The following is a 12,743-nucleotide window of genomic DNA, read 5'->3' on the forward strand; positions in this document are numbered from 1 at the left end:
TTTTATCTCATTAACTTCCTTCTGTAAAAAATATGTTAAAAATACTCATTAACATAATTCAAGACATAAATGGATAAAGCATTAGTGGTATAAAGTTTTAAAATTTCCAAGTAAAATTAATTTTATGAAGATATGGGAGTCCAACCAGCCTCATAAAGTGGGTATAGTATATCTAAAATGAGTTGACCTGTAGGGAAGTTCACACTCCCCCACCCTAGCTCCTCCCCTCCTAACCATAACCCCTCTCAATGGGAGATTATGTTTACAAAGTATACACCAAAACGTTTTTTATTATTACCACATTTCTTAGGTTTTTTTTAATTTACATTTTACAACTTCCACAAAAGGAAGTCCAGTTAAATGAGTGGAGAGAAGACAAGAGGGGCCTACAGGAGAATGTTTGCCGCTACTTACTACTGGTGCTTAACCCTTTTCCACTAGTAAAGTCATTTTGGATGTACTATACCCTTATTTGGTGGTCGAGCGTGATTCTGACCATTTCACCTCCTTGCACAACCATTGGTCTAGTAACAGTACTTCCTTACTAATTACTTGACCTCTGACCCTTCACAGATTGTAATAATAATAATATTCTTTATTTATTCTGGGGTTGGTCCCTTAGAATAATATACAGGCGTCAAAATTAGGCTTTAGAGCCATAGAATAAAATAATGAATTAGAAAAGATAAAAATAAAAGAAATTAAATAAAGCCAAGTCATACGAAACATAACATGATTAACACTTCTGATAATAAATTTTTAAAAAATTTAATACAATTAAACTAAAAATAATAAATGGAAAGGTACAATTTCTGCTAATATACATATTAACAAATATAAATGAAAACATTAAATACAGAAATTATATAAACCTTATTTGAAACTTTCAATTGTTATTCTTTCGGAATTAGGTGTACTAGAAGATAGTCAAAGATATGGGATTCGAAGATTGGAAGGGTATCCTATGAATAGAGGAATGGATAAAAAAAGATCTACCAAAGGCTGCGTTTCGATGGGCAGTTACATATAAGTCTGAAGCGGTAATTTAATTTTTTTTTTATTAAGACATGATCTGTCCAATCCGCTGAGAAATCAAATTATTAACGAAGATTGTTTCTTGATTTGTTATAAGGTCAAGAATGGCATATGAAACCATTCATAAGAAAAAGTCAGTTTTCAAATATTGGTAAATAGCTTAAAATTTGTTGAATACTTTCTCTGCCTTTATCTATTTTTGGGAATTATCTTTCTTTATGATGAGTCTGGTAATAGTGTTTATTTTTTTTTTCAAAAATTCCTTCCTAGTATTGATTCTACATGGTATTTTTTCCAGGAATGGATTTATAATAATACTAGGATTTTATTTTATATTTAACCATCTAGCATATGCATAAGGAGTAAAGATTATTATTAGTAAATTTTGCTCAAATAATAACCTTGGCTTCTGGTTCTGCTATCTAGTGCCAATGCTTGGCTCAGCACCTGCATCTTATACTCAAACATTTCTCCTGATCCAATACTTAAACCTTGTCTTTGAAACTTTCTTTATTTTTTTAAACTCCTACCAGAGCATCCTTGCCTTCCTGGAACTCAGCAGCAGCAGTGTTCAGTGCACCTTTTCAGTTAGATCTGTCATATACTTGGCATTTTCTTGACTAGTAAGTTTATTAGATCAATGTAATTTAATCAGATGTGCTCTTACTTGAGGATCCTCCATTTGACAGTGTGCTTAATCATTGAAATGGTCTTTATATTTAAATTTCAGAGACAAGTACCATAAGTAGACCCATCTATTTTCAAAATAGAAAGATTGATTCTTGGATAGTCATTAAATAGTGAATGATCCAAGATTTTAATTTTATTTGTAAATCTGTACTGGTAAACATGGAGTTCCTCATTCAAATAAATTCGTTTTTGGTTAATACTATTAAAAGTTAATTATTTTCAATCAGGAGAATAACCTTAAATAACTAAATTGCAAATGTAAAAGGGTATTGAAAAAAGAAACAATTTTTAATAAAAAGTAATCATTTTTCAATTTATTTCTATATATTGAAACATATATAATTGAGGAAATTGCATTTGATGATACAGATCCAATTTGATATATATAAATATTGGAAAGAACTAGTTGAGCAAGTCATGTATATAACAATAAAGTACACATTAGAAGTATATACAGGAAAATAAATGCACAAGCTAATGGTTTTAAATAGATTATTTACAAATAAGTTAATTTTTGATTGTTTCAATTAACAAGGAGTCTTTCAATTAGGCACTGATAAATACTCTTGGACTCAAGGTATATATGGAGCCTTCCTTCCAGGAAAACCTCTGGCATATGGTTTATAAGCATTGGTGGAGAGATAAAAGATACCACGAGCACTGAAACAAAAGTTAAAACATTAGAACAAAGTATAGTTTCCATTTTGAATAGGAACTACTAAATGAATTTTTATTGTACAGATCTCAACATGAATTTAATAGTTAACTAGGTAGAGCTCAAGTCCCATGCAGATGATGTTCACTTGCGACCTTTATTCTAACACCTCTTCACTATATTGTTTGTGAAGTTATTGTCTGTTAGTTCTAAGAAAAAAAATTACACTGAAAACTTATATTCAAAGTACATTGTTGATCTATAAAACTACTAATAGATAATAAATACATCCAAATTTACGATATATATATAACGTGCAATCAGGAAGTTTTACAATTCAAGTAGTGATCTCTTCCTTACTACTAAGATAGTATCATAAACGAGTTTCTTTGTGTGTTAGGTTCTCTCTGCTAACAATCCCAAAAGTTACTTAACTTATTAACAAGTAAACTCAATTCTATGATACCAACTTAGGAATTTATCAAAAATAGATATTAAGTTCTGCCACTATCAAAGCAATGTAACGATACATAAATTTCAGTTACCTAGAGGTCATGTGAGATTAACTATTCTTCAATAGGAACAATTCAGAGTTTTGGATTAGAAGTAGAGTATAAATATAAAGCTATTTAATAACAGAATTATTAACAAAAAATGTCTAAAATTAAACGTTATAATACAATTAGTTTTAGTGGACTCAAATCTTAAGAGTAAAAAACACTGATAAAGGCAACTTACTTGCGACGCACATGCTCTCCCATTAATACATATTCCTTGTCAGAATTTGGAACACAAAGGCCCAAATTATACTGGATCCTGTTGGGGCATGGTACTGCCCAAAATCCAGTTTTACTGTTAATAGACTCAATGAAGTATGGAGTAACTTTGGTATGATCGCAGGATAGAGTTTCTGTATTATAACATAATACATGTCAGTTCATTTCAAAAAAATAAATTACAGGAACAAAACAAAAGTGCCATTTTCAAATTTAAAAAAAAGAAAAATTTAATCATGGAAACTTACAATTAAAATATTATAATGGCTTGACTATTTCAATAGTTATATAAACTTTATCTCAGGAATTAGTTTTAGCTTTCACAAAAGCATGCATTAATTTTTTTTATAGGAACTACTTTAGTGTACGTGTATCCTTATATAAAGGATAAGATGATGATACCAATGGTAGTGATTCTTAACTTACTTATAAGGCTAGCAGAAAGACAGCCTGGTTGGCTTGTGCCTCCATTAACGTAAAAATCAGCATGACCATTCGGGCCCCACTGACCAAGGATGCCAGCTCCAGTGTGAATTACATCCACAAAATGGGCATCTGATGGATCCAAGTCATGTGACCGATTGGTCCCCATATAAAATATAATTGTAGGATCTAATCCTGCAACATTTTTACAAAATAATTAATGATTATCTCAATAGAAACAAAAATAAAATGATAAAAAAAGATCACCTGCAGACCGGGGTTCTAACTTTCAATATTTTCTTTCAACTTGGCTATTACAGTTTCAGTTGATAAACTGCTATCACTGACCAAAACAGTTTTCTGTCGAGATTTATTACCTTTTTCAACAGAGACACAGGATTTCTTTGCTCCTAGACAAGATGCTATATACTTAACTAGTTCACTATTGGCCTCTCCATCCACAGGAGGAGCACTGATTTGAACACCTATTTCTTGTTCACTAATGTCAGTGATTGAATTAACTTTGGCTCCGGGTTTTGCATGAATTTTAATTCTTAAATTTCCATTTTTGTCAACAGTTACAGGCTGTTCTGGGCTAACTGAAGGTAATGGGACAGCTTTACCTTTCTTTTGCTTAGACATACTACGTGCGATAAATGTAGATTCCTTAAAAGTTTTTAGGAACGAATGATACATTTAAACATAGTTCAGTTAATAAAAAAAAAATTGGCCAACGCTAAAATTAAATAGTAGAATAAGGAAACTCAAATATTTAAGTGAGGAAGGTTACAAACTGTTTAATACACAGCTTTCAAATTTCTAATCGATACCAAAACGATTGTTTGATAAATCGAAGTCTTATATCCTGTTTCGAAATTTGAAGTATTTATAAAGAATTTTTAATCGTTAATAGAGAAACGCAATATAAAATAATTTATTAATTTAATTAAATCAAAATTTTGGAGCATTTTATATATCTGTATAGTCGATTGTATGAAAGAGTTTTCTTTCTTTAGTCTTTCCACAACATTTAAATACCGTTACTTGAATTCTTGAGAATTCTTTCACATTGAAAACTCCCCCAGAAATGAATCTTGATCTCCCATTCTGAGGATGTACAAAAGTGACTTCAATGGAAGTCTTGAGAAAAAAAAGTTCTCAATCAGTTGGCAGTTTTCAACAAATTCAATTGTATTAAAAATGTTAAGTACCCTAATATCTTCGAATTCTTGTAATATATATATATTTTAATATTGCTTGATCGTCTAACAGGCATTATACATTAGTAGTTAGGGACCCGAGGGACCGCAGGGCCTTGGACCTCAGTGGATCCATAGCGTAAAGATTGAGCTGATAAAAATGGGAGGAAGTATACTCTAAGTAGTCCCATGAAGAGTCAGGGCTGCAGTACTCTGTAAGGAAGTGCTGTTACTTGACCAACGGTTTTGCAAGGAGGTGATTCGGTCAGAATCATAAATAATTATCTGCCACAGCCAGTTGGAACACGGGTCCTTGGAACAATGCTTTACCACTAAGCTGCCCATTCCCACATGTTCTTGAATTAATTCAAAATGAATAAGAAATGGATTATTAGTACTTAAAAAAGTTTGAAAATATTTATCTTATTTCGTGGTACATTAATTACCTGTTGCACTAGTTAGGCATAAATTTGTGAAGATGATTTTTTGTATCAGAGAAGCTGAGCTATCAATTATAACTAATATTGTCATTATCCAAGGTCGTATTTCCCGATTATTTGTAATACTTACTGGCATTACACCATGCTAGGTGGTGCACGCTGAAAATATTATTTTATGTAACAAAAATATTTTTTATGAGGGGTTGAAGTGAAAATTGCATTCATCTTTAATGTTACCTCCATCTTTGATGTTATGAAGAGGTTGCGAACAACTTAGAAGCAACCAAACTTTAAACCTTGCCCTGCAAAGCTTGAAGAAATCTGAATAAGTATAATTGATATAGGAAACTGTACTAATGCCATACCTGTCATCCTCCCAATTTTCGCTCCGTCGATATAATTGGCTGTGAGGCCAGCAATGTGCGCACCTATGCTGTAGCCGATGAGGTGCAGCGTTTCTGGCATCACCCCTCGAGGGTGCTGTGACAGGTAGTAGATCATCTGTGCAATGCATTGAGCGGCAAAGCTTGGGGACCATTGCATCTGGCTCAAGCATGGCAGCTTGACCAGGGTCGAATAATCAACTATTATTATATTGTAGTCACCTCTCTTGAAATAAGCTAAGAATGAAAAAAATGATCAGTTTATTTAGTCGTTCTTAAATAGCTTTAGGTTTTATTAATGAATATTCTACACATCGAAAACAATTAAATAAATGAATAACACTAAAATTCTCAAATTTGTTAGCATTGAGTGGGAGATTTGTTTTTAAAATATCGATTTATTTTATGTGATCCATTGTACTATATATATAGCTGCATTTATGCAACCACAGACCAGGAGTGGCTTACCTCTATGCATAACATAACATTTCTCGTATCTATTTGAGACTGTATTTCATTTCCCTCGCCCCTTCGTAAAACCATAATCATGAAGAAGAACTATAATGAGATACAGTTGAGAGACGGACATATTTTCTAAACTAATCAAAGACTTGCTACACATCCTCAACTCCGCGGGACCAAGGCTTCCTGCTACGAACGATGATGGGTTAATATCCTGTACATTTCTTCATACTTCCGTATAATAATTAATATTTCCCCTTTACGCGTTTTTCCCCTAATTCGAATTCTCTCCTTTTTACGTGAATAGATAATTAATATAATTTTTGGTAATTACAAGATAAGACAATTATAAGTAGGGACCGAATTTTAAAACACTAGATGAAATAAAAAAATTAACTTTATTGAGTAATTTATGATTAATACGTACTCGGAAAGCTTATTTAACCGTATTTAAATCTAAATGAACTCACTAAATGTTATAAACCTACACAAAAACTACTTTGATTAAAAATTTATAATTTTTAAAAACCTATAATTTTGTCCAAAACTGAAGAGCTGAGTGAAAGCTTACTACATTTATTGATTTTTTATTCACATTATACAGACTGGAAAATTGGAATTTTAAGACTTTGGAAAATTAATCAAGGTGCTGCGTATAAAATAATTTTTAAAATAATATTTTCTGTTGTTATATTTCAAACATTGGATTTAATATTTCCGAATTCCGCAATTTCTTTATTACTCGTAACTTTAATATTATAATCTTATTTTAAAATTTATTTGAATTAAAAACAAAATAACAACCTATACCTATATTTTTGAAGGGAAATTTGATTTTCTGGATTTTAGTATTTTCGAGGCTCAACTTGTGATCCTGAGAATTCAATATTTTTTTTTTTATGAACACAATTTACGCTTAAAAACATAATTTTCCTAAGACGGGAATTTCGGTTTTTCGAGAAATTCCTTGTAGATCACCACGCCGAACTAAAATAGTGAACGAGATAGGAACAATTCAGTTAATCTCATGAATCAGTATTTCCCATTTTTATTTTATTTTATCATGGATCATAAATTTGTAAATTTAATGAAATATTTCATATTTAAAACTCAAAAACTGCAATTCGTTGCAGAAAATCCTCCAAATGATTAAATTCGAGCAGTAACCCTAAAACGAGCATTATAAAACTGGTAATAATAAAATATCCTTTTCATGATCCGACCACTGTTTTAAGCAGTTATTGTACAGAAATAATTAATAATAATATTTTTTTCTCACCCTTTATTAATTTTACTATCTCAAACAAAAAAAAAAAAAAATAAATAATACAAAAATAGGAATATATATACATAATAAACATAAATATCCTTACATTGCCTGAAGGGCATTTTAAGGTAGATTGTGGGATCTCCTGTGCGCTTACTCGCCGTCTAGAATTTATTACAATTTATTTATCAAAATATTTATTTATTTAATTATTATTTATTAAAATTTATTACTCAATTTATTAAAATACGCTGATATTCAGAAACTTAACACTTTAGGGCTGTAATATAATAATAATTTAATTTATAAAATTAAATTGTTCTTCTACGTTCCTACATCAATGTAAACCATTTAAAGAAAATAAATTAAAATTCTTATCTTGTTCTGAATTTAAATGCAGGAGGTTCAACAAATTCTGTTAGTTACGCAATGGCGAAGTGGCGAACGCATTGAAACTTTCGGCTGTAAACAGGTTTCGAAATAACAGTTCTTCCTTTCACCTGGTTTTCCCCTTCGAATCAGTTATTATCTCGTATAATACGACATAATCTTTTATAGTTAGCCTTGTCAGGTCTGGTAGTAGATTTATGCTTCTTGGATCTTTTTACTACACTATAACGGTGCAATATTGTTTAAACGAATTCAAATATGAACCCAATTTTGTTAATCCTCTCCCTTTGATGTAACTTTCTCGCTTATATACTAATATACTAAGTTATTTTATAGCTGACCTTGGTGGTTTGACCACCTCCAAAACCAAATATGTGTGTTCCAATAAAAGTAGTTCTTGAACATACCGCTACTCCGGTTCTGCGATGACTGAAACTAACTATGAAATTGACTTCATTCTTTTGGCGAACTCAAAAATGCATCAACTGCTTGCACGAATACTACTGGTGTGGGATTGCTTAAATTTGTATATTGTGCAATGTATCATAAAAAATATGCCGATATTTTAAAAAGAAATCTTCCATTCTCATTGCTCACAAATTTGAGAAACGAGAAAATTACTTTTTTAAGTTGGACAATGTTCCAGATGATACGCAATGAAGAACTAACATATCGCTATTAAATTTTTTGAAATTGACTTTACTGTGTTGACGGACTCAAAAATGCATTTACTAGATGTTTTTAAATGCATTTTTGAACCGCCAACACAATAAAGTTAGAGCGGTCAGTAATGATACACGTGTTATTTTTAACGTGTGTATTAAGTGTATTTAACAAGTGGAAGTAAATTACCTTTTCTATTTTATAGTTGATATAGGAACCAAAGATAATAGTGCCTTATTTGTAATAGTATTTGTTCATGTTTTAAATTTTAATATTTATTAGTATAGTGTTAATAGTAATTTGTAATAATTAACAAATTAATAGTACTTAGTATTAACAGTATTTTAGTAATTAGTATTTGTATTAGTAATGATATTTATTTTTAGTATTAATTGTTTGTGTTTCATTACTGACCGCACCCTCGACCATCTCGTCATATCAAACCTAAGGTAAACTATAAACACCTCATAAATAAAATTAAATTCTTAATTTCAAACACATTATTATGTATTATATTACATAAACACATTCTAAGTATAGACCTTGGTTCTTAAATGAATTTTTTTTTTTTTTTTTATAAGATATTTAGGTAAGTGGGCCATACCATCCCTGAGATCTGTGCTCGGTGAAAGGTGCCGCCCGCCTTGAAAGCCATGGATGATTACCTTCGTCTGGTGCCGTGGGTTGAAGTGGCTCTTATACAACGACTCTGGGTCCAAAGTGTCCAGCAGATCCGGGTTCTTCTGGGTGTATCTGTAGGTAAGATGGTGTTAAAAAAAAAAAAACATAAAATGGAGGAGTTAAGAATGAAAACTGAACTGACCTTGTATAGAGGTAGAACTGTATCCTCGGATGGGGGCAGATGAAGGGAGGGTCGATGCAAGAGGTCGTGTTGTAGAGGTCTTGGACATTTCTAACTTGCGATTCGTTGTGAGCCCTCTGCCCGCAAGTTTCTTTAACTGCAACTGTAGAAGAAAAGAGAATTATTAAGAGGTAACGCTTGGATTGGAAAGTGAAGGAAGGAGGTTCCACTGTCATTACCGGAATTAATTATTGTTGGTAAATGACCGACGACATTAGTCAGGACATGGCGAAAGGTCGGAAGAGGAGAGTGGGGCAACGGGGCCACCTTCACCCAGTCCCGGGGTTCAGGGCCGTGCCAAGGTGGGACCCTCCAATGCGTACATTAAGGTGTCATCTGCGGTACTTCGTCATCGTCCGATTTGTGTGTACATTATCCATTTAGTAAGGAAAAGAAACTGGTTTGAAGGCAAAGTTGAAGTTGTGAAACATCTCCCATAAGGAGCATGTTCGTTTAAAGGAGGGTAATACGAACACTGAGGCAGTAACTAACGTTCCTATCTCTTTGCAACATTGCTATTTAATGGATTATTCAGATCACGACTAAAAATAAATCAATCAGTTTCCTACAGTAATTCTTATAAAGTCCGCATACTTTTTCTCTATACTTATTTTAAAATAATCAAATTATTTTCCTTTAAAAATTTCAGAAACACAAGTCTTCATCAAATAAATGTTTAATTATTCCGTCTTTCTTATTTTATTTTAAGGAATACCCCTTAGAAAAGGGAGGACTTACTCAATTTAAGTGTAAAACCGTGGATTCATTATGATATCGACAACTGTCTGGTCTGTGATTCCGAAGAAAAGGAAGATACTATTCACTTTTCGGGGACCTGTCACAAGTATAGTGAAATTAGAATAAAATATTTTGGGTAGGGGCTCTGCTCTCCGGAAAAATTATTCTGTTTATTAAAAGGCTCTAATTGAAGAGTTCTTAGCAACTATGTACGACGGGCTACACAGGAAACACCTGTCAGTTAACATATGAGGGATCAATGCCTTACCACAGAGAGTTACGTTAGTTCAGTTTGATATTATTGATTTATTTCTTTTAACATAAATACCGTTTTGTTATTTATATTATTAAGTTGTTAAAAGCATTGTTTTTAAAGCATATAACTTTTTTTTTTTTATGTTTTTTTATTTATGTGTTTTAGTTAAAATTTCACACATGGTTCGACAGCGGATATTTTTCCCTTGACTATGTGTTTTTTAATTATTTAAATAGACCCATTTTTTTTACATTTTTTTTTTTATTTATAAACACATTTCATTTGTTCATTTAATTAAATTATTTGACTCGTACCAGTGAAACAACATTCAACCCTGATGAAAGCCTGAAATTTAGGCCGAAACTTCGGCATAAATAAAATACATTTTGCTCATTATTGTTAATTTCTACTGATCACACCCCTCGATCATCTTTTCCTCACATTTAATATATTATAAACCCTTCATTATAAATTATTTATGAAGTCTCATATCATACAATTTCAATTTTTGATAATTTCTTGTAGAGATTAGAAAAAATAATTAATACGATTCGAGACTAAAAAATACTAAGCTTAACTCCATCAGAGGATTGGACCAAGGGTATATACAAATAATTATTGAAGGGATGGGAAAGTGAATGGAGAAGTGAGACCTCAAAGTTAAGAAAAATTGTTACAGATTTCTCCGAATGGAAATCAAGGAAAAGAATATAAGAAAATATTTTATTTTTTCTACCACCCTGAAACTCATTTCTGACTTTCCACTCTGAACACGGAAACTCATTTCTGGCAATCCTAAAAACTTTAGAATAACTTTTTTTTTCACATACGGTGCATTCTAATGGAAATGTTATTGTCAAATTGAAGAGTATCATACCATAAATAGTTGACAAAAAAGAAAGATAATTGTTTTTTCAAATTTTGCTAAAACCGATACCTTTATTATTAGGGTCGAATCATAAGTAACTTCTGTTTTTCTATCTGGCATTTATGTTGCTCTGATTAAATATCAAAGTTATATTAATTTATTATGTATAACCACCACTATTACCTATAACCTTCTCCTATCTCCCTGCATTTTATCAATTCCTCCCTTGTAAAATGTGGTTGTTTTTGACAAATTTCTTGCTCTTCAGAAATTAAGGTTTTTCCATTCAAAAACCACCGACCATTTCAGAGGTTAAAAAGACAGTTTAAAGTAACGTGTATCACACAAAACAGTTAAAAAGGCCAAATGAAGACTCGTCTATATATTGAAAACAGAAACTTGTCATGATAACTCAAAGCGCGTAGATACGAACAATAGTTTTTATATAGCTGCATCGGAAGTTACTAATGACACGACCTGTATGGGTATTCATGCATGATGTGTTAAATGTAAAATGTTTTACCATGTTAAAAGTACAGGATTGTGAGCAGCCCTATTTAAAGTCATGTTAAATGGAAAGTGCATAAGAGCTCCTAGTGGAATTTCTGAGCAATTTGTTTTATAACCTTTCCTTCCAAAGCTGCATATTATTGTTTACTTCTAAGTTTTGATTAAATTAATTTATTACAACATGCCTAAATTAAGTGAAAAGTGAAAGTTTGGCTACTGAGTGTCTTGTTGATCTTCTAACTCGTGAGGAAGAGAATCAAGATGTGCTAATTGACAACTGTCATTACATTATTGTTGTCATCCATTGCTATATTAGTTATAAAAACACCTAAAACAATCAAAACACAAACTACGATCAAGTAACAACACAACAAAACGGTGACGAGCAGCTGGTCTGTTGTGTGACGTCATTTTCCATTTAACATACTCAAAACCATGTTACATGTTATATCGTTTTAACATGGTAAAAGAAGGAAATATTTCTCTATTTAGTATGAGCTTTCCCATTCAATACGCTTTAGCATTTTAAACTAAAGATCATGAACACAATAACATCATAGTATTTATAGTAGAAGTAACATATGATTCCACAAATAACAAGGAACCACATTTTTTGGCGTTCTTAAAACTGTTACTAAGAAGCTAATTTGCTCGATAAAGTAACGATTAATGAAATTTTTGGTCTTTTTCCCGATTATAAATCCTGAATACTGGATCCTTGCATAAAGTACAGTGAAAATATTTAGAGAGCCTTAGATTTTTCAACGAGTGAATACCAAAACTAAATAATTTGATCAAATCTACTCTAAACCGGTGGTTTACGGTAACATATCCGAATGTTATGGTATACATTCGAAACAGACTTTAATTTGATTTATTTTACAATGTCTTTCCCACTAGGATCCACTGTTTACGATCAATATACGAAAAAATACCTAAATGTTTGTAGTTAATTACTAAATCAAACAAATTAGATGCTTTACTGTTTGACCAACGATAGAAATGGACTGTGGACATATCGAGAGGTAAGCATACATACATTTTTAAAATCCTTTCCGTGTAACTTCATATTAAAAAAAAAACTACTTGAAATCCATGGAAACTTAATGTTTTTATATTAATTATT

General features: G+C 31.5%; 2 protein-coding genes across 3 annotated transcripts in view; both read right to left on the reverse strand.

Annotated features, from left to right (window-relative positions):
- Positions 1 to 2,049: 2,049 nt before the first annotated feature.
- The window catches only part of LOC106678748 (inactive pancreatic lipase-related protein 1), a 52,951-nt gene continuing 42,257 nt past the window's right edge, over positions 2,050 to 12,743 (reverse strand). For both annotated transcript variants that reach the window (XM_014417485.3, XM_014417484.3), the window contains exons 3-8: positions 9,207 to 9,348; positions 8,988 to 9,136; positions 5,584 to 5,838; positions 3,583 to 3,774; positions 3,119 to 3,290; positions 2,050 to 2,385 (exon numbers count right to left, since the gene is read on the reverse strand). In XM_014417485.3, the coding sequence (XP_014272971.1) occupies positions 2,298 to 2,385; positions 3,119 to 3,290; positions 3,583 to 3,774; positions 5,584 to 5,838; positions 8,988 to 9,136; positions 9,207 to 9,348 (998 nt within the window). In that variant the 3' untranslated portion in view covers positions 2,050 to 2,297. The remainder of the gene's footprint in view (positions 2,386 to 3,118; positions 3,291 to 3,582; positions 3,775 to 5,583; positions 5,839 to 8,987; positions 9,137 to 9,206; positions 9,349 to 12,743) is intronic.
- On the reverse strand, positions 3,638 to 4,357 carry LOC106678749 (UPF0235 protein C15orf40 homolog). Its single transcript, XM_014417486.2, has 2 exons — positions 3,847 to 4,357; positions 3,638 to 3,774 (listed from the first exon to the last, which is right to left on the reverse strand). The coding sequence occupies exon 1, from the start codon at positions 4,273 to 4,275 to the stop codon at positions 3,862 to 3,864; it is 414 nt and encodes a 137-aa protein (XP_014272972.1). The 5' UTR covers positions 4,276 to 4,357; the 3' UTR covers positions 3,638 to 3,774; positions 3,847 to 3,861.

Source organism: Halyomorpha halys, unplaced genomic scaffold (genome assembly GCF_000696795.3).
Source record: "Halyomorpha halys isolate HHAL.00 unplaced genomic scaffold, Hhal_1.1 Scaffold157.1, whole genome shotgun sequence".
NCBI lineage: Eukaryota > Metazoa > Arthropoda > Insecta > Hemiptera > Pentatomidae > Halyomorpha > Halyomorpha halys.